General features: G+C 43.6%; 2 protein-coding genes across 3 annotated transcripts in view; one reads left to right on the top strand and one right to left on the bottom strand.

The window, feature by feature from the left end:
* Positions 1-5,699, top strand: part of RNF175 (ring finger protein 175) — a 39,284-nt gene extending 33,585 nt beyond the window's left edge. Inside the window, 4 exon segments of the mRNA XM_073343186.1 lie at positions 1,400-1,523; positions 2,290-2,423; positions 3,714-3,833; positions 5,579-5,699. Coding sequence (XP_073199287.1) covers positions 1,400-1,523; positions 2,290-2,423; positions 3,714-3,833; positions 5,579-5,699 — 499 coding nt within the window.
* A 7,615-nt stretch (positions 5,700-13,314) lies between these two features.
* On the bottom strand, positions 13,315-21,585 carry LOC140910465 (toll-like receptor 2 type-2). Of its 2 annotated transcripts, none has more exons than XM_073341410.1 (2): positions 20,990-21,585; positions 13,315-16,577 (listed from the first exon to the last, which is right to left on the bottom strand). In XM_073341410.1, exon 2 carries the CDS (start codon positions 16,567-16,569, stop codon positions 14,215-14,217), a length of 2,355 nt encoding a protein of 784 aa, XP_073197511.1. In that variant the 5' UTR covers positions 16,570-16,577; positions 20,990-21,585; the 3' UTR covers positions 13,315-14,214. The 2 variants fall into 2 exon arrangements, with proteins under 2 accessions (XP_073197511.1, XP_073197510.1); XM_073341409.1 differs by lacking the exon at positions 20,990-21,585 and adding an exon at positions 17,070-17,521.
* Positions 21,586-27,439: the final 5,854 nt, after the last annotated feature.

The raw sequence follows: 27,439 nt of genomic DNA, 5'->3' as shown, positions 1-27,439 counted from the left end.
TTCCGCAATTTCACATTTGAGTTCTTTCAGAACTCTTGGGTGAATGCCATATTGTCCTGGTGACTTGTTACTGTTAAGTTTCTCAATTAATTCCCAAACCTCCTCTAGTGACACTTCAATCTGTGACAATTCCTCAGATTTGTCACCTACAAAAGACGGCTCAGGTTTGGGAATCTCCCTAACATCCTCAGCCGTGGAGACTGAAGCACAGAATTCATTTAGTTTCTCTGCAATGACTTTATCGTCCTTAAGTGCTCCTTTTGTATCTAGATCATCCCGGGGCCCCACTGGTTGTTTAACAGGCTTCCTGCTTCTGATGTACTTAAAAATCATTTTGTTATTACCTTTTGAGTTTTTGGCTAGCTGTTCTTCAGACTCCTTTTTGGCTTTTTTTAATTACATTTTTACACTTAATTTGGCAGTGTTTATGCTCCTTTCTATTTACCTCACTAGGTTTGTAAACTCAGCAGGACAGGGACCTGATCTATAAAGAACTGGAATGAGTTAGGAAGGAGATTCCACCATCTTCCTAGGTTAGAGGTTTTCAGTCAGGCTTGACAAAGCCCTAGCTGGGATGATTTAGTTGGGGATTGGTCCTGCTTTGATCAGGAGTTTGGACTAGACGACCTCCTGAGGTCCCTTCCAACCCTGATATTCTATGATACCTAGTAATCTTCTGGGTGCTATAAGTAACTAATATTGTATAACGTAAACTACTGTAGAAGGTGACTTAACAATAAGCCTTATTAACATCATAGTTTACCTTTTTATTTAGATCACAGTATCTAAATAAAAGTGAGCTGTAGCTCACGAAAGCTCATGCTCAAATAAATTGGTTAGTCTCTAAGGTGCCACAAGTCCTCCTTTTCTTTTTGAGTATCTTCACAATTCCTGACTGTTATTTTTGTGTAGTGCTTTGACTTCTAAACTTCATTTACTGCAGTATAGTGAACTTTACTGTTGAGCATTTTTTCCAGGATGAATTATTTCAGCTAAAATAATTTAGCATTTATTTGAAAGGCATCTTACATTTTTACTAAGTATTGGGTGATTTTGTTGCTTCCTCAAAACAATAAAAGGTCTACCTAATTCATTTGTAGTTTAACAATTTTTCCCTTGGAAAAAAATGCAATTTTGCACTTTCTATAATATTTAGATAGAGTTAAGTTCTATAAGATAACAGAAATTGTTAGAGCATACTTTTATGAGATTAATGTTGTGTTTCTTATTACACCACAAATATGAAGTTGGCTTCGAAGGAAATTAAAAACTGAGTTGTAATGAGGAAAAACAAAAGCCAGAGCTATTAGGAGTAAAAAATCAGTTTGATACTTTCTCCTTATAATTCTGTACATGAGCAAACACACCCATATGCTGTTTTTTATCTGTTTTTATACAGAATCAAGACTGAAGAATCCATGGATTTTGGTGTGATTTTGCTGTTTTATGGACTCTACTATGGAGTGATGGGAAGAGACTTTGCAGAGATTTGTTCTGATTACATGGCTTCCACTATGGGGTAAGTGCTGGTTTCATTACTTTGAATGAAAGTCAGATTGACTGGGAACGAGCTTTTGAGTCTAGTTGTACTCCTACTCTAGAAGAAAGCCCCCCCCCCCCCATACTCTTTCCAGAAATTTAACTAATCTTTCCTTAAAGACAACGTTTATTGTGCCATAGGCAAACTCTCCTACTTTCTTACTGATCTTAGTTTCAAAAGGAATTTCTTAATACAGTAGTACAAACCAGTGAGTATGCAATGGTCTGAGCTAGGAGACAATCCCTATATAGCAATATAGAGGGCTGTTCCAAACAAAAAACAAAACAAAAAAAGGCAAAAATAGCATTTCTCTCAACCTGAGTCCATATAAACAAGAGACTAAAAAAAGACTCCTCATTTCCATAGGTGGGTCTGCTTCTTAGTTCTCCAAAACCCAGTGAAAGAGTCTTTAAATCTTTCCCTTTTTGAAATTCTTGACTTTTCTTCTTAATGAGGCAATTAGCCTTCACTAAGGACACCTGCATTCCCTAAGTCTGGGGTGTTTGGCAGGCTTTGCAAGAGAGATACTTATTGAAATTCTCTTCTCAGCAAGAAGGTTTTAATTCTCTCCATACCACCTACATGGCAGGATCTATACATTCTGTCACTAGTATCTAAAACAGTTTTAGCTTCTTTCATTCCTTTCCTTAACACTTGTGTCCATTGTGGACTTATACTGAGTTATTTGTATCTCCTTGGCCCTAATGGAAAATGTTGTTTCTCTCACCCCCACTATAAATATGCAGCAGTTTTATAATGTCAGTGGGATGCCTACAAGAAATTTGTCCAACAACATCTGTGCAGTCTGTAGACAGAAAATCTTTGTGGACATAAATGAGGAAGGGATCATTGAAAATACCTACCAGCTGTCATGCAATCATGTGTATCCTTTCAATTCAATTATGAAATAATGGTTTCCTCTTTTCTTGCTGTTGCACCAAAAATAAAACAAATTAGCAACAAACAGTGTGGGGGGAGGGGAAAGAAATAAATGAACACAATCAAAGAAACCACAGCACAAAAGGTAAAAATAGGAATATGGAATAAGTAGCCTGTCTGCTCACATGAGGTTTAGTGGAAGACTTAAGTTTAAGTGCTACCATGCAATGCTTGCTTCCCAAGCTACTGAAACTCAGGTGCATCAAGCAGCTAACCCAGTGGTGGGCAACCTGCGGCCTATCAGGATAAGCAGGCCATGAGACATTTTGCAAGCACCGGCCTCCTGCAGCTCCCAGTGACCACAGAGGCAGCAGGCCCCTGGGACAAACCTGAGATTACAAGCCTGATTGATAAAGATAACTTAGGCATTGAGTTAGTTTAGGAGCCTACAGGGTTTTGTGGAACTGGGACTTAAGCATCCAAACCCTAAACTTAAGGCACCTAAGTATCTTTGTGGATCTCACCCAAGGGCCTAATTCTTCACTCACCTAGCCTAGTTACACTGGTGTGACTGACTTCAGGTAAGGTTACCCCCAAATTTGCATGAGTGAAAGTGGGATCAGAATCAGACTCAATATATGAAAGCATGACAAGGACAGGAGACCTTTAAAGCTGTAATAAGGTAACAGATATCACTTTTTAATAGCTTAATTTAAGTAGTTTACAACTAATTACACATTTAATCCCCTCTCCCCAAAATTAAAAAAGAAATTATAACCTACTTTGCAACAACTTCACAAGGTTCCTGACTTTCCATGCATTTCAAATGCTCAACTGTACTTTTTTCTTTAACAGTGTCCTTAGACTCTCAAGAGAATAGTTATAGACCCAAGCTGTGAAATTCAAGAGAATTTTGATCTGAGGTTGTGTGCTTCAGCCCATTCAAGAATAGGGCCAGGTATTACTAAATTTGGCTCTGGATTCCAGTTATTCCAAAACTCAAGGATGTCCACATCCAGAATTTTGCCTTGGGCCCATATCTAATAATAAAATTAATAATAATAAATATAATATGAACTTGTGTGGCATGCTTTATATCCAAGTTGGGTAAATATCATTATCCCCATTTTTAGTTGAGGAAACTGATGCAGAGAGGTTAAGTGACTTGTGTAAGTGCCTGAGATAAATAGCAGTGCAGTGTGCACAATCAATAATAATTCAAATCTGTAGATAAGTTCACAGAAGCATGTATTGTTCCTTGTTTTTATTTGAAAGAATCCTTACCGGATGCAAGATTTCATGAATTTTGCATCCGAGGTTGGTGCATTGTTGGCAAAAAGCAGACTTGCCCATACTGCAGCGAGAAAGTTGATTTAAAGAGAAAGTTAAGTAACCCATCTCCTTTTCTTAAAAGGTGTGATTTTTACTTGAATTTTTTAATTCTTTTGACTTTGCTAGTTTGTTATAATCCAGTGGAGAGAGGTGGGAGTAAAATAAAGAAAAAAAAAAAAAAGCCAGTTAAAATAGCAGATTTCTTTACTTCCTTCTCACTAGTTAGTAAACAAAAGTTCTCTCTCCTAGTTTCTCCAGAAGGAAGGACAGTAGCTCAAGTTCTGCTGCTGCATTTGTGAAACCCCATTCAAGTTGGAGCAGAGTTTGTCCTACTGACTTTTTCAACCCGTTTCAATTCCCCTTGGGGAAGCTGTTTAAATTTTACTTTAAACATTTTTATGAGAATATCGTTCAAAATACAATAATCTAGAGCAGTGATACTCAGACCTCAGTGGTTCAGGAGCCAAATTAGCAATCAACATTACCCAAAAGAGCCTCAGAAGTGAATGCATTATTTCATTTACTTTAGTACTATTCATATTTCCCCTATTGAACAGTTATATATAAAAATAAAATTATTCTCACAGCAAATAAGTTAATAACTTCATGCAAGGTGATAACTTAATTGGTTAATAACTTAGATTGGTGAATAATTAAGTCACTCAGTATTTTAATATCACATGCTGCAAAGAGCTGCAGGAGACTGTCAAGGTTCCTCCCCCACTCTGAACTCTAGGGTACAGATGTGGGGACCTGCATGAAAAACCTCCTAAGCTTATCTTTACCAGCTTAGGTCAAAACTTCCCCAAGGTACAAAATATTACCCCCGTTATCCTTGGACTGGCCGCTACCACCACCAAACTAATACTGGTTACTGGGGAAGAGCTGTTTGGACGCGTCCTTCCCCCCAAAATACTTCCCAAAACCTTGCACCCCACTTCCTGGACAAGGTTTGGTAAAAAGCCTCACCAATTTGCCTAGGTGACTACAGACCCAGACCCTTGGATCTTAAGAACAATGAACAATCCTCCCAACACTTGCACTCCCCCTTTCCTGGGAAATGTTGGATAAAAAGCCTCACCAATTTGCATAGGTGACCACAGACCCAAACCCTTGGATCTGAAAACAATGAAAAAGCATTCAGTGTTTTACAAGACGACTTTTAATAAAAAATAGAAGTAAATAGAAATAAAGAAATCCCCCCTGTAAAATCAGGATGGTAGATATCTTACAGGGTAATTAGATTCAAAAACATAGAGAACCCCTCTAGGCAAAACCTTAAGTTACAAAAAAGATACACAGACAGAAATAGTTATTCTATTCAGCACAGTTCTTTTCTCAGCCATTTAAAGAAATCATAATCTAACACATACCTAGCTAGATTACTTACTAAAAGTTCTAAGACTCCATTCCTGTTCTGTCCCCGGCCAAGACGACTACAGACAGACACAGACCCTTTGTTTCTCTCCCTCCTCCCAGCTTTTGAAAGTATCTTGTCTCCTCATTGGTCATTTTGGTCAGGTGCCAGCGAGGTTACCTTTAGCTTCTTAACCCTTTACAGGTGAGAGGAGCTTTCCCCTGGCCAGGAGGGATTTCAAAGGGGTTTACCCTTCCCTTTATATTTATGACAGAGACATATTAAAGAGCCACTTGCGGGTCATGAGCAACAATCCGAGTATCACTGCTTTAGAGGAACCAGAGAGCACTATGTTGGAGAACATGAAACAAGTACTTTTCTTCACTTATTGATGAAGGAACTAATGTCATACCAAATCTCTTTTCACATTTAAACAATCTTGGCAGCAGGTTTTCTTAACAGTAGCTTAGGTGGGAGCGTACACCTGTTTTGTATGGGCAACTGTTGGATTGGCTCCACTATCTGGTGGCCTGGCAACCAGTTCTTATAGGAATAGTCCAAGTCATTAACTATTCATTGGGCTTAGAATAGGATTTGAGATTATACCCAGAATGCAAAATGTTGGATATTTCAATATGCAAAATACTATGTATAGTCTATAAATTATATTTTTACAATATTATAAAGACCTTAGGAGACTGAACTCTGGTATTCTTGTTGCACTGCTCTACAAGAGCCCAATAGTACATTACTTGAACAGCATGAAATTAAAACATTTCTGATTTTCTCAAAGTGTGCATGGAAAGGGACATTTATGACAGGACAATGTTAGTAAAAGAAATGGCTATTTTTCTCATTATGACTATTTCTGAAATTTTTTTTTATATTTGCTGCACTAGTAAGTATGTCAATAGCACCGACTGTTTGATGTTCAAGTCAGATTACTGAAAGATAGGTAGTGTAAATAGGTAGCCACCTTCTGAGCGCATTCTCCTGGCCGGGGTGGTTCTGCAGCACACTGCCTCAGTTTCCCTTTCTCCCAGGGCTCCTCAAAAATGCCACCAATTCCACGTAATTTGAAAACATCTCCCCTCTGGAGGGAGCTCCACTTTAGCCTATAGAGACATCAGTACTTCATATCAGCTTCACCAGCAGGCCCCAAGTTCCACAGTTTGAACAGTTCTCTCTCCTGGAATCAGGCGTCCCCCATCCCTCCTTTTCAGAGCTGAGTTCAGTCTCTCTCATTGAATCAGGAGTTCCCAGCCTGCCTTCCTGAAGCTGGGTTATAATCCAAACAATCCCTTTATTCCCTACAGCACTCACCTGCAACAGCTTCTCCAAGCCAGCTGCTTCTGTTCTGCCTGACACTCCCAGCCCTATGTAGCTCCAGTGGGAGGCAGTAATACTCCAGCTCCTCGCTCTCCCTCAGGCTTCTCCCTTATATCCCTAGGCCTGGCCTCAGTTAGTCATGATCTCATTCATTAGTACTCAGTGGTAAATGGGACAAAATAAAACATGGTTTTACAAAAGGTAGATCGTGCCAAACCAACCTGATCTCCTTCTTTGAGAAAGTAACAGATTTTTTAGACAAAGGAAACACAGTGGATCTAATTTACCTAGATTTCAGTAAGGCATTTGATACCGTGCCACATGGGGAATTATTAGTTAAATTGGATAAGATAGGGATCAATAGGAAAATTGAAAGGTGGATAAGGAATTGGTTAAAGGAGAGACTACAGCGGGTCATACTGAAAGGTGAACTGTCAGGCTGGAGGGAGGTTCCAGTGGAGTTCCTCAAGGATCGGTTTTGGGGCCAATCTTATTTAATCTTTTTATTACTGACCTCGGCACAAAAAGTGGGAGTGTGCTAATAAAGTTTGCGGATGGTACAAAGCTGGGAGGTATTGCCAATTTTGAGAAGGCAGGGATATCCTACAGGAGGATCTGGATGACCTTGTAAACTGGAGTAATAGTAATAGGATGAAATTTAATAGTGAGAAGTGTAAGGTCATGCATTTAGGGATTAATAACAAGAATTTTAGTTATAAGCTGGGGACGCATCAATTAGAAGTAACGGAGGAGGAAAAGGACCTTGGAGTATTGGCTGATCATAGGATGACTATGAGCTGCCAATGTGATATGGCCGTGAAAAAAGCTAATGCGGTCTTGGGATGCATCAGGAGAGGTATTTCCAATAGGGATAAGGAGGTTTTAGTACCGTTATACAAGGCACTGGTGAGACCTTACCTGGAATACTGTGTGCAGTTCTGATCTCCCATGTTTAAGAAGGATGAATTCAAACTGGAACAGGTACAGAGAAGGGCTACTAGGATGATCCGAGGAATGGAAAACTTGTCTTATGAAAGGAGACTCAAGGAGCTTGGCTTGTTCAGCCTAACTAAAAGAAGGTTGAGGGGAGATATGATTGCTCTCTATAAATATATCAGAGGGATAAATACCGGAGAGGGAGAGGAATTATTTAAGCTCAGTACCAATGTGGACACAAGAACAAATGGATATAAACTGGCCACCAGGAAATTTAGACTAGAAATTAGATGAAGGTTTCTAACCATCAGAGGAGTGAGGTTTTGGAATAGCCTTCCAAGGGAAGCAGTGGGGGCAAAAGACCTATCTGGCTTTAAGATTAAACTCGATAAGTTTATGGAGGAGATGGTATGATGGGATAACATGGTTTGGTAATTAAATATTCATGATAAATAGGCCCAATGGCCTGTGATGGGATATCAGATGGGGTGGAATCTGAGTTACCCAGGAAAGAATTTTCTGTAGTATCTGGCTGATGAATCTTGCCCATATGCTCAGGGTTTAGCTGATCGCCATATTTGGGGTTGGGAAGGAATTTTCCTCCAGGGCAGATTGGAAGAGGCCCTGGAGGTTTTTCGCCTTCCTTTGTAGCATGGGGCACAGGTCACTTGCTGGAGGATTCTCTGCTCCTTGAAGTCTTTAAACTACGATTTGAGGACCTCAGTAGCACAGATATAGGTGTGAGGTTTTTTGCAGGAGTGGTGGGTGAAATTCTGTGGCCTGCATTGTGCAGGAGGTCAGACTAGATGATCATAATGGTCCCTTCTAACATAAATATCTATCTATGAATCTACTCATCCTCCCCATCTGGGGAGATGAGCTAAGCTTGTCCCAGGTAGGGCTGTGGCCTACTGCTCCTTTAGGAGCCCAGCCACTCTATGACAGATAGCATTGGCTGATGAAATTTAGGATTGGCTCATAAGACTTAAATGAATCACTACAGCTTGGCAAAATTTTACATACAAAAACCTTTTTTTGGTGAAAACAAATGCAGATTCAGCTCAATTGAAACAGTTCGCGAATGTGGGTCAATTTTGGCTCATTGTTTAGATCCGAAAAAAGAAAAAACATTTGGAAATGTCAAAATGTTTTATTTGGTATTTCCAAAACAAAATATTTATATTTTTTCATTGCAGAAAGATTTTGAAATTTCCCCGAGTTTTATTTAAAGTTTCTTTTTAAATGTTGAAAAAAAAACCTTGAAATTAAACTGAAACTTTTTTCAACATTTCAGGTCACTGAAAATTGTGAAACAGTTTACTTTTGGGTTGACCCAATGTGATTCTCTTTATTTTTCAGACCTGCACCTGACCCAAATAGTCAGTTATTCAGCCAGTGTTAAACAGCACCCTTTAATGTGATTATTTGGAGGACCATCCACAGCTGTGAGGACTAACTCAAGATCACTTTTTCCCAAATGCAGCAAATATTAATCTGAGGCTATGTCTACACTATCCCACAGTTCAGGTTACAGGAGTGTGAACAGCAGTGTGTACCATAATGCTGTGCTGTCACTCCCCTGACTGGATGCTGTTGGCACAAACTAAAAGGCTTCTGTTTTGCATTAAGGTAGCCCTGTTTGGAGAGGACTAAGTTAATATGAACTAGGAACTTTTAAATTCGTGTCTGCAGCACCCACACCAGGAAGTAACAGTGCAGCACTTTGGTGCATGCTACTATTCACACCCCGGTAGTCCTGCAGAGAAGTGTAAACAAGCCCTATCTTTACCACTAATCTCTGTGAGCACCTCTCTCTCCATTGTTTTTGCTGTATCAGTGCTCCCCTCTTTAAAGAACTGCTTGTACTAATTGTAACTTCACTGAAGTCCATCATAAAATCTGCAAAATAGTCTCTTCACATGCACCCCTCTCTTGATACAAGGGTGTCAGAAGTCACCAATAAACTTTTGAATTAAGGTGCAAGATCAGTGAAGCTGAGGTGCGTAGTGCTTTTTGGGATCTGTTGCAGATGGAAGTGAAAGACACGGCAGGGGATGTGAAAGCAGTAAGGACTACAGGCAATTCTTCCCTTAACTTTGTATTTCCATGCTTTTCAAGTTTTTGAGTTGGTGGGGTGTGTCTTCGTTCAACCTTTACTGTTAGAAACTAAAATTTTTATGTCTATTGTATTATGTATTTTTTCATATTATAATTTTCCTATCCTCAAACAGTCAAACAGGAAATGTATCGTGTAGGAAGGGAGTGATGGTCATGCACACGGGTGGACCTTACATTTTGGTATGGCAAATTGACTTTGCTACAAGTATGTTCCACTGTAGTTAAAGACACTGCTGCCCTTTTACTTCTAAGGGCTGGTCTACCCTGGGAACATACAGGGGCATAGCTACACCTCTTGGGAGTGTGAAAAATCCACACCCCATGAGAGACGTAGCTATGCCAACCTACCCCCATTGTTCACAGTGCTAGCTCAACAGACATCAATTTAACTACCGCTTCTCAGGGAGGTGGATTACCAACAGTGACAGAACCCCTCCTGTTGGCATTGGTAGTCTCTACACTGAAGCACTATGACAGCTGTGCCACTGTAACCATTTAAGAGTAGACATACCCTAATAGTTAAATATTTTTTACACTAAAAATGCTACACTGCCACAGCTGTGCCACTGTGGCGGAGACACCTACTGCAACAAGAAAGGGGTTCTTCCATCACTGTCATAAATCCACGTCTCCCAGAGGCGGTAGTTAGTTTGACAGAAAAATTATTTCGTCAACCTAGTGGTGCCTACACGGGGTTAGGTCAGCTTAATTACATTGCACAGGATGGTGTTGCGGTTCAAATACAAGACAGCACAAAGCTTTAAGCAAGCAAACAGGCTGGTCTGCCAACGGACTGGTCCTGTCAGCTTTCCACCCTCTCCTTTATTCTTTCTCTCCCCCCACGCATTACATTCTCCAACAGATAAAAGGAATACACTGGCTTTGTTTAACATTCTTATTTACCAATTTCTATCTACCGCATTCCTTGCTCTCGGGCCTTGAGCCCAGTCCTGGGAGGCTTCCCACGGTTCATGTCATCTGGGCGAGATTCCAAGGTTCACGCCCTTGAGAGGAGCTGTGTGTGCACAGCTCCTACACAACGCTCCGGGTGTGCCCTGAATGTTGCCGAGTGCCTGAACCTTGTATGAATGCTATAGGATGGGAAATTTTTCACAGTTCTGTGGGATGCAGTTAAACCAGAGGTGGGCAAACTATGGCCTGCAGGCCATATCCAGCCCACGGGACCACCCTGCCTGGCCCCTGAGCTCCTGGCCCTGAAGGCTAACCCCCAGCCCCTCCCTTGTTGTCCCCCCTCCTCCGCAGCCACACCGCCACGCGGCGCAATGCTCTGGGCAGCAGGGCTGCAGAACCCAACCTGACCCGTGCTCTGCGCTGCGCGGCGCGGCTGCCTGAACTGGTGCAGCTGCGCTGCCAGCCACCGGTGCTCCAGGCAGTGCGGTAAGGGAGCCAGGGGTTGGATAGAGGCAGAGGAGTTCGGGGGGTGGTCAGGGGCGTGGATAGGGGTCGGGGCAGTCAGAGGGCAGGGAACAGGGGGTTGAATGGGGGCAGGAGTCCCGGGTGGGGGCTGTCAGGAAGGAGAAGAGGGGTTGGATGGGATGGTGGAGGGTAGTTAGGTGTGGGGGGCAGTTAAGGGCAAGGGGTCTGGGGTCGGTCAAGGAGAAGGGGTGGTTGGATGGGGCAGGGGTCCTGGGGGGCAGTCAGGAAGGAGAGAGGGAGTTGGATCGGGCAGCGGGGGGGAGTTAGGGGTGATGGGTCCAGGGACAGTCAGGGGACCAAGAGCAGGGGGGGGTTGGATGGGGCAGGAGTCCCCAGGGGGCCGTATGGGGGCGAGAAGCAGCGGGGGTCGGAAAGTGGGTAGGGGCCAGGCCATGCCTGGCTGTTTGGGGAGGCACAGTCTCCCCTAACCGGCCTGCCATACAATTTCAGAAACCCGATGCAGCCGTCAGGCCAAAAAGTTTGCCCACCCCTGAGTTAAACCAACCTAATTTTGTGACGTAGAGCAGCCCTAAATAAGTGAGTTGTCCAGAATTAAAACAAGTGCCACTCTGTGGTATGAACAACCTGAAATGCTTTCTCCCATTTAATTTCTGGATTTATGAACTTCTACAGAGATAGGCCACTGCAGGTTACTGCCTCCCACCAATTCCCCAGTAAAGAAGAATGGATTTTTTCCAGAGAGGTCGCTCCCCTTTATTCCCCCCCCACTATACTCTAAGAGGGCATCTCTTAGCAACCATCTCTCCAGCCAAAGAGGGGTGAAGGTAGGATCCCTAACCACAATTCTATGTGTTAGCTATAAAAGAGGTATTATTCAAAAAATATGTGAGATTCTCCCTCCTCAGGGACTGTCTAACATACTGCCTCTGCAGTGTCAGACTCTCAGCCCAGAAAGGAGGTGCCAGAACACAGATTGTGCATGTCAGAGTGTATTCTGCGGCTCATGAGTCAGTGAAGCTGACCCCTGGAAGGGTAATTTCTCCAGGGTACGTATAACAGTTGCTGTATTCAGACTAACCATCACCTATTCTTCAAAAGTATTTATACTGAGGTCTCGAATGAAAAATATAATGAACTTCACTTAAATGGATCCTATTCCAGGATCAATTTGAGGTTACATGGAGCCAACTAAGGACAACTTTAAGGTTTAGATATATAACATAAGAAATGGAAGAAGAATAACCCATAAAACTTCAGCAAATAGGAAGAGCAGAGAGGGTGGAAGTTTTGCCTTTAAGAAGGAGTGGTGACACTAATAATCCAAAATTCCAGTTTTGGGTGCAGTAGGGTAGAAGTAATCAGAGCAGCTCTTATTTCCACAGGCAGTTCCGTAACTATGAGCAGCTCAATGTATTGTGTTCATTAGCATAAATTTCTGTTTAGTGTGTACTATTCTTTGCCTCCATAATGTTTTTATGGCTATGTTCACATGTGCAAATATGCGTGTAAATAAATCTTCCTTTTTAGGTTGCACTGTCTGAGAATTGCTTAATTGGGAGGTGTTAGGGAAGCAGATTTAGTTACAGCATGCTACAGAATTAGTGAGACGTGCAAGAGAACTTCCCTCACTGACCTGAATAATTATATAACAGTGAATCAACTAAACATCTTCCAAAAGAATGTGTTAAAGACCCATAATACTAAAAAGAACTATGAGAATGGGCCCAATCCTTCTGCCATTGAAATCAATTACAGAACTTTTATTGACTGCAGTGGGAGTGAGGTTTGGGTACCTAAACAACCTAAGAGCCTGAATCCCATTTTCAGAAGTGATTTAGGAGCCTACGATGCAGTGGGATGTAGGCTATAGCTTTCAGAAGAAGGATTGGAGAACTCAGAGAAGCAGGATAGTGGATTTTTTTCAGAGCAGCTCTTATCTCATTAGGTAGTTAGGACTTAGGACCTAAGTTTCTAAATCACTTTTGAAAACAGGACTGAGGCTCCTAAGTCACTTTTGGATATGCTTCTATTGCATAGTATATCCAACCTCTGACACATGTAATCCCAGGTACGATTGCAGCTCAGGTAGAGAGACTGGAGCTAGCTTTAATCTAGTTAACTTGAGTCCTGGGAGCACATGCTTCAGCATAGGATAGCCCTGTGAATAGTTATCCAGAGTTTGAGGCGAGTTTGCATAGCCTGCGCTGAAGTGCACGCTCCCGTGGCTTCAGAATTGCAGGATCAGATCTAGCTAGATTCAAACTAGCTTGGGTATATGTACAGAACCTGCAGTTGCACTCTGTGATTGCAGTATAAACATAGCCATAGGGACTTTTGACATTTTTATCCTGGATACAGACCAATTCCAATGGAAGTCAAATGGGAAGTTTCCCAATTGATTTAAATGAGAGCTAGATCAGGCCTTGAAAGAATTAACAACAAATCTGAGCAACAGCCAAATGTTTCCTTGGGTTACATGTTTTATAACTCTGGATTTATTTTCTTTACATTAGTTTACTTTACAAAAAGTAACCAGACTACCATTCTCAACCCCGCCCCTACCCTAAAAGAACTACACCTGAAGCAAGGCCCCATAACCAGGGAAGAGTCAATGGAGTCCATCAATGGCCTTGCATTGCCAGTCTAATAACATGGCAGGCACTTAGGCTCAGGTTGTCAAAGGTATTCAGGTGCCCAGTTCCAATTGATTTCAAAAGGAGTTGGGTGCCTTAATACCTCTGAGGAGCGGGTGCTAGTAAAAAATAATCTTAAGTATATAAATAAATAGGATGACTACATTTGATTTTAAATGGTTTATATAAAGAATACAGAATTATAGAATCATAGTATATCAGGGTTGGAAGGGACCTCAGGAGGTCATCTAGTCCAACCCCTGCTCAAAGCAGGACCAATCCCCAATTTTTGCCCCAGATCCCTAAATGGCCCCCTCAAGGATTGAACTCATAACCCTGGGTTTAGCAGGCCAATGCTCAAACCACTGAGCTATTTGCATGAGATTTTGCATGTTCTTGCACTACAGCCTTTTTACAGACATGTATGCAGAGGCGACGTGCAAATCTCTAAACAATTTTATGTCCTCGATGCGTATATTTCCTTAACACAAATTCCATGGCTGTAGATTAAATGCGGAGACAATAAATGGCCAAAACAAAATGTAAAAAGATTAAAAACTGTTTTCACAACGCCACATAGAAACTCCAGTGTTTTCAGCTTTCTGGGAAAGTTAGGAGCCTAATCCTGCAAATGTAATGGGATCAGACTGTTATAGTGGGCCCATTACTGGCTCAGTCTTGACAGACCTTTTCTAGCATTTTAATGCTGTTTTCAAATTAAACCAAAATATCAGTTGCTGATTTTCGTCGAGAGGCCATTCAAGGTAGGTCTTTGTGTTCATTATTTTCCTCAGTTTACAGAATCTTTTGGGAATTGTTTGCTCCTGAATGGGCTCCAAAAGGATCAAAATTGCTGAATCATTATTCTCATCAAAGAGACGGAAGTGCGAGAACTCCAGCTCATACTTGCACCACTCGCTCTGCACAAAGTGCTCTGACAGTACAAACAGAGTTTTATGACTTTTTTCAATGGAGTCAATGATGTTGTCAATGATCCACTTCCCAGGCACAAAGTCCCGTTTATGAAGGCACAGTTTAAATGGAGGGATAGCATTCTCAAGTTCCTGTACCATTAAGTTTTCAACCCATTCTGAGTCTCTTTCACTGTAGGAAACAAAAGCATCATAGCAGAAGTCCTGATTGTATGCTCTCTTGGGTTTCCTTTTTGCTTGAAGCCAAGCCCAGGTCATTTTCATGTACCAGATCACATGAAGTTTGTAGCCCAGGATCACAATAAGCAGGTTTACCAAGATCACCAGAATGCAAATTAAGGACACGGCCAAAGTTCTGTGACATTCAAACAGCGAAAGCCGAGCAGCTTTTACCTGCTGTCCTCTCACAGAAGATGGAGAGTCACAGATGTAGTTTTCTGGCCAGTTAGCCAAGACATTAGCTATTCCCTCCTGGTATTGAATGAAGGAGAGAAATTCACAAGAACAGATGAAATTATTGTCACCTGCATCCAGTGTCTCCATTTTCCTAAATGATCCAAATTCTTCCTTAGAAAAACTGGTTAATTTGTTTCTGCTGATTCTCAGGGCTACTATGTTAGGAATAAATGGAGCATCTGGTAAGGTCTTTAATTTGTTTTTTGCAATGTAGAGTTCTTTAAGATGTGGTAGCTTTAATCTAAAATCATTGAGGTTATTACTACTAACATCCAAAACTTCAAGAGTTTGAGGAATGCAGGTTGTTACTTTGGGTATTTGAGTGCCTGAAATATTTAAATATTTCAGGTTTTCTGGCCATTGACACGATTCTGGAATCTCACCAAAATTGTTTTGGCTAATATCTAGGTGAGTAAGGTGTTTTAGATGAGATAGACTTCGTCCTGTCATTTCTAAATCACCCAATGAATTTTGACTTAAATTGAAAGTTTGCAACAAGGGCCATGCACCCTCACAGGATGAATGTCCTAAATTTGGATCTGCAAGCAGATTTTCACTGAGATCAAGATAAAGGAGTGAGACAAAATGTCTTGAAATGCTGCAAGGCACCAAGAACACATTGGTATTTACAACTGTGATTTTGGTAATGTTACCTATAAGATTTTTCAAACTGCTAAGATCTGAAAACAAATAAAATTTTTCTATAGTTAATCTCCGTATTGTCACGACTTCCATGGGGCTTTTTCTCTTTATTTTAATTGGGTCTTGCCAGTGTCCCGTTCCCTGCAGTACGCAATTGTCCAGCTCCAGCTCCAACAATTGCTCAGCATACACCAAGATGTTTAATATTTTGTCAGTGCTTGCATCTGTAAACAAAACATTTTTAAACATAAGTTTCTCCATGACAGAACGACTCATTGGCTCCAGTAAAGAAGATTCAGAAGCTGTATTGAAGGCTATCTGTCTCAGTTCTACACATATTGCAGAATTTGTAAGATCCTCTAACATCCCTGATAACACCTGAACATCATTTATGTTTATGATGATATGATTTATGCTATTAACTGTTGTCAAACTCCCTGACTCGTATTGCTTGAGCCTTTGACCGTCAATCTCAAGTTGCTCAAGAACTGTAATTCCATCAAAGTCTTGCTTCCGTATAGCAGAAAAGGAATGGTTATTCCCCAGGCACAGATATCTCAAATTTTTGAGATTAGAAAACAAGGGATTCTCCCCCAATGTTGTATATAAATTACCCTGTATGTTCAGGTGCTGTAAGGAAAAAAGAGGTCTAAACCAAATGGGTGACAAGTGAGTCAACTTATTATTTGATAAATCCAAATGCTCCAATTTTCTAAGGAAAATAAATGATTCCTTATCTATTGTCCAAATTTGATTGGATTGCAGCAGCAGCATTCTCAGATTCACACCCAGGAGCAGATCAGTTTCTCTGATATATTTTATGCTGTTGCAGGACAGATTTAGCCCCGTGATATCAGTTGTTAGCCCTGAAGGAATGGTGCTTAAATTCATTGAAGAACAGTCACAGAAAGGAGAGCCGTCACATGAAGGACACGCCTGCGTCGTGGCTTTTTCTTCAGAAAGATTTGCCGTTATGACCAGGTAGATGATCCACCCTTTCCAGAGTTGGTTAGGCATGATTTTACCTAAAATTTAAGAGAGACAGAATAAGCATAACATGAATGATTAGTGTTAAAAAAGCCAAACGTGAAAAATAGTCTCTACTGGCCTATCTTCAATAAGGTGTTATGGATAGTTATTGTTTGTAAAGCCCTTGGAACATGAAAAATATATCAAGTGTTTAAAATATTACATCAAGAAAATCAGATTGTACATAAATGTGCTAGAATGATTTTCTGTTTGGCTTTCAGTTCCTCTTTCTGTTCCTGCTGTGTTTACCTTTGGAATGAAAAACATCAAATTAATTACCACCTGAACCAGTCTTTCACAGATCAGTGAATACTTTAGTCCAACATTCATAAACCTAGTAATAATGTAATATTTACTGGCCTTGTCCTTTTTATGCTCAATAAATAGCTCAACAAATTGCTTTTTAAAAAAACACCCTCTATTTCCCCCCCCACCACAAATCTGCAGATTTCATTTTGTGTACACATTTTGAGCTGTAGGGTACTTACACTTTCTGTGCACTTCAGCTCCCATTGAAGTCAATGAGAGCTGGGGACAATCAATATCTTGTAGAAATAGCTTATTGAATAGTAAAATTATTTTCAAGATATGTCACTATTTCTGCATAATGTTTCTTTGAAAATGAAGAAAAGGCATTGTGTGTGTTGTTATCCTTTCCCTCAGCCTTCAGCTGGCTTTTGACTTTTTAGCTTGTGAAGTCTTGGGCACAGGGACTGCCTTTTCCTAGGTGTCTGTGCAGGGCCTTCATTACCATATTGTATATGGACAGTGATGACAAACCAATATTTGTAAATATTGACAATAAATCCTTTAGAGGAGGGTTCAGCACAGATGCAACACTGGTTCCTACAGATCCTCAGCAGAGAGAAGGCTATGGTGACTTTATCCTGCCAGCGCCTCTTCGTCCGGTGGATGTTCTGGTTAGCACCGCTGACAGCCGCTCTTCCTTGTTCATTGTCTGCCCCACTTAGCCTCTTATTTTTCAGCTTTTTTTACAGGAAATGACCAGCATTGCAAAATGAGAGTGTTTGTCGGTCAGGAGTGGCATGGCTTTGTGGGGCAGCTAACGTACTGCTAGCCCAGCCTACTGTAGGCCCTGTCTGAGCAGGTAGAAAGAACACTGGTAAATTCTTTGCCGTCAGCGGAGTCCTTTGTTCTGCCTTCCCCAGCCCCACAGTGCAGATGGCTATGGCCCCCATTCTTCTTTCCTTCTCCCCCATCTGAGGCTTGTCAGTGGCTACGTAGCAGAACACCAGCCATAGACCAAAAAGAAACTAGGATAGGGTGCTTGGAAAGAGGCTACCTCCACGTTTTCCCATAGCCCTTGTGAGTACAACAAAAGCAGAGAAAAGGTTACCAGGGGATTAAGAAAGCAGCTGCCTAAACCTTCACCTGTGCTGTTCCTAAATAGTGCTACTCTTATGGTTATTTAAATAGAATCATCAGTGTTTGTGCATTTATTTTATATATTGGGGGAGGGTACATTTCTTCAAACCCTCCCTTCAAGCACCACATCCTGGCCCCACACTAGGACACTCTCCCCACCCACGAGGCCCCCCCACCACTCTCACCTATCCCTCCTTTTTTCCTGTTATTGCTGCTTGCTAGAACTTTGGCCACAGAGTGGAAATCGTGGGGGGAGAGTCCCGAAATATGACCAGTGGTGAGCTGGAGCCGGTTCTCACCGGTTCTCACCGGTTCACGCAAACCGGTTGTTAAATTTTGAAGCCGGTTTAGAACCGGTTGTCAAAGGGGTAGGGAAACTCAGGCAGGATGGACAGGATGTGGCCTGCAGGACCGTCCTGTCCGTCCCGCCTGAGCTCTCAGCTGGGGAGGCTCCCATGTGAATTTTTACTGACCCGGCGGCGCTCCGAGCCTTCGGCGGCACTTCAACAACGGATCCTTCACTCGCTCCGGATCTTCAGTGGCGGGTCCTTCACTCGCTCCGGGTCTTTGGTGGCATTTCAGCGGCGGGTCCTTCAGTGCCACCAAAGACCCGGAGGAACTGAAGGACGTGCCACCGAAGTGCCGCCAAAGCCCCGGAGCGAGTGAAGGAACCGGTTCTTGAGCTTCTGGAGCTCATCACTGGATATGACTACATCATTCACACTTCTCTAGGCTCAGCTATGCTCCTGATACAGCAATGGAAGTCACAACAGCAAAGAATACATAGGGCCAACAAGCTGGGGGGTATCACAGAAGCCGCTTTCCCCTTTAACTTTTCCCCTGTTCTCAGCCCAGTTGTCTAGTACTTCTGGAAAAGGAGCAGGTCAGCACTGGGGCTTCCAGCTTTCCCTACCCTCTGCTGTGACTATGGGCTTATCTCAATGATATTAGGTTGCTCAGTCACTACAGTGATGGGGAAGGGGCATAAAATTAAAAAGCTGGATTACAATCAGACCCTCAATTTCATGAACCCCAAATGTACCCAGTTTATAAAATGCAGAAAGAACCCTCTTTCCCTCTTAAATGGCTGAGGAAATTCAAAAGAAAACACCGAGTAATGTGGCAAATAGGGGCAGTTATTTACAGGTAGAAAATTCTGGACAAAAAGCGAGGAAATGGCTAGCTACTAAGTGGTAATCTCTAGTTGACTCAACTACAGACACCATGCTCCACAGTCACCAGCACTTCTTTGGTCAGTAGCCTAAACTGAAACTTCACTTGGATGCACTGTGGAGCAAATTGCATGGAGGGGAAAGAATTATTGAGTTACTTCTCATGTATTTGAAACAATCAAGCTTTTCTTTATCATGCATTACGCTGGGCACTTTTCCCAGTCTTCTGCTCTCGGCTGTGTTATTGTGTGAAATGCCAGGGAAAATCCCATTCTCATTTGTGTTCAATTTTTGCCACTACCCTCACTTTCATATTTCTGGCTAGTAATTAAATTTAAGATCTTGACCATATTCATGGCTTTTTTTAATGGTTTTTCCCAGTCAAGGTAACAATGTTATCTTGCCCCTACACAGCATCATTGTTTTGGAAAGAAATCCATGCCATTAAAAAGAATTGTCAGGTAGAAATTCAGAAACTAGCATCAATCAAATATTTGCAGGGAGAGACACATTAATGTCTGTACTGTAAACTTGGTATGAACTAACTTTGCAATTTGCAAGCTGTTGTACAGATTCAAGACCTGATTCTGCAGACACAATTATCTTCACTCACTCAGTCTAACTGTAATTATTGTGTGATTCTTCTTTCATATGGCAACTTGTGTGAATAAAGTTAAGCAAGTGCATGAGTGTTTACAGGTTTGAATATCAATGACATCATAGCAGAATTTTCAGAAGCCTGCACAATCCATCACTAACTTAGGACACTCAGCAGATGACCACCCACTGATTGCCACACACCATCCATGCATCTCCTTAGTGGTCGTCCCCTACTACGAACACCACCACTATTCCTTCCTTAATAACTATCTCAAGATGATTTCCATCTCTACACCTAATGTGACCAATGTGCATACATTTGCATCTGCCGATTTCCAACATCAGGGTCTGCTTCTCTCCACCCATACTTCTAACACAGGACATTCATCTTTTTTTTTCCATCCAGGAGTTGTGCAAGAGTCTTCACCAGCACCCACATTTCAAAAGCTTCAGTTTTTTCTTATCAGGAGTATTAATTTCACATCCATAAAGGGCTAAAAAAAAATTAGGCTTTTCACCATTTGCACCTTCCTACATTTCAAGATGCTATAGCTTTTCCATAGTTTCGAAGGGGGCCATAGCTAAGCACACCATCCCTACTCTTCTTCTTGTTTCTTTGGAACAGCCTCCTTTGCTGGCTATATAGGATCCCCTATAATTCAACTCCCTCTACAGCTTGTCCGTTAGTCGCAATGTCTGCTTACATCCTGGTTTTGTTAGCTGTGTCAAGATACATTCTTTATGTTTTCACCACATACAGGAATAGTCCATACCCCTCACTAACCATGTCTTCGGGGCCCTATAAGTGCTCATATCAATTAATAACTATTACAATAAAAATGAAATGTGCCGACATTCGGCAAACTAAATATGGTACAGGAAACTATTATTAACCTAAACGTTTAAAAATAAATGTTAACCGTTCTATTAGGGACCCTGAAGCCCTGAGGTCAATGGAAATTTTGACATTGATTTCACAGACACAGGATCAGGTCCTAAAAGGGCTAGTATAAATTGTTACTATTCAACTAGAGCATCTACACTAAAGTTGTATGGAGGAGAACTGCTAACATACTTAATACCCTTACATTCATCAGATACAAACATGCAAAGGCCTGAACCAGTTGGGTCTGACCAGGATGGGCACGGCAGGAAAAACGTCAGATAAATAAAGAGATGCCCCAGGGCCCAACCCGAGAGAGAGTATTATTTCTGCCTTACCTAGGCAGGTGTGTGATTCACGGGCTTACCTAGGCAGGTGTGTCCTCAACTCCGGGCTCCTCCGGGCGGTGATCAGAGGTCTAATAAACCAATATCCCGGAGAACAACGAGCTCCTACAAACCAGGTGCCCAACAACCAATAAGCCAGGGCTGTAAACTGTCCAGCATGGCCCGCGGGGAGCCCGTTTTGTGGGACCCAGCAAGGCCGGGACCAGACTCAACCCCAGGGCAGAAGCTGCTTTACTCTTTCCCCCTCTGTCCCCGCTCGCCCCAGCGCTGCGCGGAGCCGCTCCTCCCGCCTGGGGGCTGCAAGCCCTGGGGACCCGGGACCCGCCTGCGGCCGCACTGGGTGGGTAGCGGGGGCGAGGTTGTCGCGCTGGCTCCCACCTCGCCCTCAGCCTCCTGCGCGCCGGCCGGCCGCGAGCTCCCCAGGCGGCGCCCGCTCTCGCTCTGGCTTGTCCCCGCGGGAGGGCAGGTGCAGCGGCGGGGCCGCTCGGGCGCCGCAGGGCTCCGGGAAAGCCCCACCCGCTCGCAGAGAAGCCGCCTGCCCGGTCGGAGGGCCCCGAGCGGCCGGGGCTGGTTCGGCAGCGAGCCCGGGGACATTTGTTAGGAGGGCAGAGGAGACAGTCATGGCCACCAGCGCCTCCCCCGCTCGCTGCCTGCATCTTCCCTCCCCGTTCCGGGCATCTCCTCCCGCCTTCGCTCGCCCCCTCTCCCTTTTCGGACAGCCTGCCAGGCGAAGTCAACTGTGGCCAGGCACTGGTTGTCCTCCCACCCAGCCCGTCATCACTCTGCTTCCCGTGTAGGTGGCCCCGAACCCTGCTTTTCACTGGGACTGCACTCAGGGGAAAGGCTCCGCTGAATCTATTCCTGTCTCTCCCCTTTCACTCGCTGCATGCTCTTCTTTACCTCCCCCAAGCAGCCATGGGCTAAGAGGGAAGGTGCTCTCAGGGGTCCAGTAACTGTAAAGATAGGAAACAAAGCGGAGGAATAAATGGTCAGTTTTCAGAATGACAAGAGGTAAAGAGTGGGGTTCCCCCAAGGATCTGTGCTGGGAATAGTGCTGTTCAGTTCAACATATTCATAAATGAGCTGGGGAAAGAGATAAACGGTGAGGTAGCAGAGTTTACAGACAATACAAAATTTCTCCAGCTAGTTAAGTCCAAAGCTGACTGCAAAAAGTTACAAAGGGGTCTCACAAAGCTGGGTGACTGAGCAACAAAATGGCAGATGAGATTCAATGTTAATAAATGCAGAGTAATTCAGAGTAATGCACATTGGAAAACAACCCCAACTGTACATATAAAATGGTGGGATCTAAATTAGCTGTTATCACTCAACAAAGAGATCTTGGAGTCATTGTGGATAGTTCTCTGAAAAGATCTGCTCAATGTGCAGCAGCAGTCAAAAAGCTAACAACATTAGGACCCACCAGGAAAGGGATAGATAATTAGACAGTAAATATGATAATACCATTATATAAATCCAGGGTACATGCACACCTTGAATACTGGATGCAGTTCTGGTCACCCCATCTAAAAAAAAAAAGATATATTATAATTGGAAAAGATACAGAGAAGGGCAACAGAAATGATTAAGGGCATGGAACAGCTTCCATATGAGGAGAGATTTAAAAGACTGGGACTGTTCATCTAGGAAAAGAGACAACTAAGGGGGAATATGATTGAGGGCTATAAAATCATGAGTGGTGTGGAGAAAGTGAATAAGTGTTATTTACTCCTTCACACAACACAAGAACCAAGGGTCACCCAATGAAATTAATAGGCAGTAGGTTTTAAACAAACAAAGGGAAGTATGTCCTCACACAACACACAGTCAACCTGTGGAACTTGTTACCAGGGGATGTTGTGAAGGCCAAAAATATAATAGGGTTCAAAAAAGAACTAGCCAAGAAGGTCAGGGATGAATCCCCATGCTCTGGGTGTTCCTAGCCTGTTTGTCAGAAGCTGGGAGTGGATGACAGGGGATGAATCACTTGAATGATTGCCATGTTGTGTTCATTCCCCCTGAAGAACCTGGCATTGGCCACTGTCGGAAGAGAAGATACTTAGCTGAATGGACCATTGGTCTAACCCAGTATTGCCATTCTTGTGTTCCCTTACCACATGCTCCCACTCCTGGTCTCTTTTCTCATCCCAATTTTCTTCCTCACAAAGAAAATACCTTTTTAAGCATTAGATAATTAACCTGTCTAATTCATTATCCAGGGGTATAATTGATGAAGATTTTAGTTTAATAAAATTCCAGAAGGAATTAACACACATGAATGAGAGGAGCTTCTCTAGTTACACTGGCTATGCTAAAAATATAACTCCTCTGCTTTAGAACATAAGTTCATCAGGTGGAGTTACTAAAGATTTGCCCCAGTTTCCTTCCACAGTACCCTGCTCAGGTGAAAGTTTGATCATGATTAGCTGCTATGATGGGGAACATGATTTATCGGTCTACAGTGACTGCTTAATCATGTTCAACATTATGTTAATTAACACCATTGTTCACAACCACAGGAAAACATGGTACATTTATCAGGGGCAGCAGGTTTGTATAATTTTTGGTGGTGCCCAGAGCAGGTCCAAGTCCAGCCCCACACACACACACACACACACACCTGCCTTGTAAGCCAATATACAGTAACTCCTCACTTAAAGTCATCCCGTGGTTTAACGTGGTTTTGTTGTTATGTTGCTGATCAATTAGAGCTGTGGCTCTAAAACTTTTTTTTCCGCGGACCCCTTGAAAATTGCTGAGTGTCTCGGCGGACCACTTAATGATCTTTCCAATTGTTGTTTGTATCATTAGCTAACTATTATAAAGCGCTTTGGATAAAAGTGCTATATAAAAAAAAAGCCTTAATAATAATTAACTTTGTTTGTTCTGCACATAGAAGCACACAACTCATATTTTAATATCAGTAGTCTTAACCTTTCTAATGTGATGGATGTGCCCTCTCCCCCCACCGCAGCAGCTCCCAAGCTGGGCTGGGAAGAAGGGGGGTTCTCTCCCTCTCTCCCCCACCGCAGCAGTCCCTGAGCTCGGGCTGGAAAGGAGGGGGTCTCTCCCTTGCCACAGCAGCCAGAGAGCTGAAGCTAGGAAGGAAGGGGGTCTCTCCCCAGCAGCTGCAGCCCTGGAGCCTCTTTCTCTGGCCACCATAACCCCGCACATCCCAAATTCCCCCACCCCCTCTTCTCACACCACTGCCCCCTCATACCTACCCCCTACTCCCCCAAAGGCCACCACCTCACCTTACATGTGCGTCTTCTCCAGAGTCCAGGCACCTAATTAGTGGAGCCACACCTGTGCAGCTCCACTAATTAGGTGGGTGGCCCTTCATTCTCTCATGTGCACCTGCCCAGGAGTGCACCTTAGAGGGAACTATCCGCTGACCACCTGAATGGAGCTCATGGACCACTGGTGGTCCATGGACCAGAGTTTGAGAACCTCTGAATTAGAGAACATGCTCATTTAAAGTTGCACTATGCTCCCTTATAGTGTTGTTTGGCAGCCACCTGCTTTGTCCACTGCTTGCAGAAAAGCAGCCCATTGGAGCACTAGTGGTGGTGGCTTGAAACCAGGGTGGGCCGACAGCCGCCCTATCAGCTCCCGGTTCCCCTAAGTTCCCTGTGCAGCAGCTGCCCAGCAGGCTATCAATTGCTGGCAGTTCAGCTGTTCCTCCCCCCACTGCCATGTGCTGCTCCTGCCCTCTGCCTTGGAGCTGCTCCCATGAACCTCCTGCTTGCTGTGCAGGGGCAGAGAGAAAAGAGGGGTGCTGATGTCAGGGTGTCCCCCTCCCTCATTCCTGCCCCATCTCCACAGAGCAGGGGGAGACACGACAGGGCTCACGACAGGGAATTTGCTGGCAGCAGCAGCTGTCTCAAAGTCTCTCTCTCACACACAGGGTGTGTGTCTCCATCTCCCCCCCCCCCCCCACTCGTGCTGCCTTATAGAGTGCGAGGCTGCATTAACAAGTGTTAACCCTTGAGGGCTCAGCCGAGTGCTAGTTTATCAGTTAGCAGTAAGGCATCCCTTGGGAAATATCCCACCCTCTGACTTCACCACCTCAACCAAGCTTCATAATCATCATTGCTGTGTACCAGTATTAAATTGTTTGTTTAAAACTTATATTGTGTGTATATATAAAATATAGTCTTTTGTCTGGCAAAAAAAAATTCCCTGGAACCTAACCCCCCTATTTACATTAATTCTTATGTGGAAATTGGATTCATTTAACATCGCTTCACTTAAAGTAGCATTTTTCAGGAACATAACTACAACGTTAAGCAAATACTGTATAGTTTTAAAAATAATGTAAAAATGTGAAGGTTCTGGGGTGGGGCTGGTGATGAGGGGTTTGGGGTGTGAGGTGCTCAGGCAGAAGGCTGGGGTGCAGGGGTGAGGGCTGTGGATGAGGGGTTTGGGGTGTGGGAGAGAGCTCAGGGCTAGGGCAGAGGGTTGGGGTGTGGGTTCTGGGGTGGGGTGGGGCTGGGGATGAAGAGTTTGGGAGGGGCTTAGGACTGGGGCAGAGGGTTGGGGTGCAGGGGGTGCAAGCTCTGGGGTGGGACAGGGCTGGAGATGAGGAGTTTGGGGTGCAGACAGGCTGTCCTGGGGCAAGGACCATAGAAGAGGATTCCCCCCAGCCCTCTCCCTGCAGGCAGCAGCAAGCTCCGGGGGAGGGCCCCCCCACTTTCCCACACTCACCTTGCACCACTGTCACTGCACATGCTCCTAGAGCTCTTCTCCGGTACAGGAAGCCCCCTCACCTCCCCTGTGGTGGGTGCCAGGGGGGCTGCCATCACATGTGTGCCTCCTTCCCTGTTGCGGCCCCACACTGTAGCCTCACTGGGGGTGGGCGGGTGGGGCTTCCTCTTGTCCAGTGTGGGGCAGGAGCAGTGACTGCAGGGGTGGGGGGGAGCCTCCTGTGCTGGTGGAGGGTCCTGCTGGAAAATGAAAGGGTCTGAGGGGGAAGGGCAGGCTCAGGGTCAGCCTGCCCTGGCAGTAGGGGATGGCGGGCACTAGGGGCCTGCGGCAGCGGTTGATGCAGGGAGGCAGCATGGAGCTGCAGGGGAGAGACAGGGATGCTCTGCTCCAGGAAGGCCCGCAGGGGCATTAAGTGGGGGCCGGGGGACACTTGCGGCAGGCGAGGCCAGGGAAAAGACCTGGCCCCGAACATTGGTGGAGCTGGGCCCCCAGGCCCTGAATATTGCTGGAGCCCAGACACCACGGGCCCATAAAACTCGCTGCCCCTGTACATTTTAGTGTATACCAGGCTCAAGACTACTGCAGATGTCAGCAGAAACTGTGTAGTAGGGTTAAAGCCCATTCACCAAATTCCTTTGAATCACCCAGTTCTAAACAGACTGTGACCTATAATCCACGACCAGTACAGATAAAGTTGCTGGCACATGGATATTCCAAAAAGCAGGCTGGTTTCTTTTGAAAACCCAAATCATTCTAACTGTTCAAGAGTATTTTTAAAATGCTGTTTTTCTGGTGCACCCCCGTAGTAATCTGTTACAGCTGTCTACATAGGATACCTGGAATTCCTTCTAGAAAGTTTATGTGAACCCTGAGGTGGAGTTCCCTTCAAATCCAGATCTTTGAATTGGGTGCAAAAGCCCATTTCTTTCTATTTCTAGTCTACTCTAGAATTCTCATATCTGTTGCTTCTTCAAATGAAATTGTACGGGGAAATCCCCCCATGGATTTCCAGAGTGGAAAGATGGAACCTAAACAGGGTATCTCAAGCTGTGACCAAGGCACATAGTATTAAAGTTCTGAAGTCAAGCACTTAAAAGTTAGGTGATGAGTGAGTAAAGGTTGCTCATCAAATGAGCAACTCTTCAATATTTCTTTTCTACCTCATAATTCAATGTGAGGCCTTGTGCCTAATTTACTGTACACCATTTAATCACTGCACTGAATACAAAATTATTCATTTCCTCATAGGATTTTCCATGGTGCTTGTCATCAAGGTATTTGGTGCCTTACAAACATTAATGAATTTATCTTCACAACTTCTCTGGGAGATGCTACTATTGTTCCCATTTTACAAATGGGGAACTAAGGCACAGAAAGATTATGGCCAATCGTTGCAATAATGTTTACTAATTTGAGGTGCCTCAGTTATGCAAAATGACAAACTACAGTGGGTGCAGCTCACTTTTTTACAACAATGTGGTGTCTGCCCATGAGGTTTGCACTGGTGCCACTACATAGGTGTGATTACATCCGTGCAACAAATCCCATTGTAAAAAAACATGAATCTACTATACCTATATCTTAGTGGGATAGGTAGAAAGAAAGAAGGGTAATACTGGGACAGCGATAGTGAAACAGATTAGCTGGGGCACATGGGAAGAGGGAGAGGAAACCTAACAAAGAGGCATACTTAACATCACACACAAGCATTTTGTCTGTTGTTTAACTATTTTAGGGCAAGCTACTCGGGACAGGGATTGTGA

Source organism: Lepidochelys kempii, chromosome 4 (assembly GCF_965140265.1).
Source record: "Lepidochelys kempii isolate rLepKem1 chromosome 4, rLepKem1.hap2, whole genome shotgun sequence".
In the NCBI taxonomy this organism is placed as follows: domain Eukaryota; kingdom Metazoa; phylum Chordata; order Testudines; family Cheloniidae; genus Lepidochelys; species Lepidochelys kempii.
Note: the sequence above shows the minus strand (reverse complement) of the source record. Positions and strands in the feature narration are given on the sequence as shown.

Excerpts from the sequence above, each read along its gene's own strand:
- LOC140910465 (XM_073341409.1), bottom strand. The coding sequence starts at position 17,094 with ATGGGAGCTGAAGTGCACAGAAAGT. Across the intron at positions 16,578-17,069 it reads AGCTGAAGTGCACAGAAAGT|GTAAAATCATGCCTAACCAA; the intron begins GTAAGTACCCTA and ends CTTAAATTTTAG.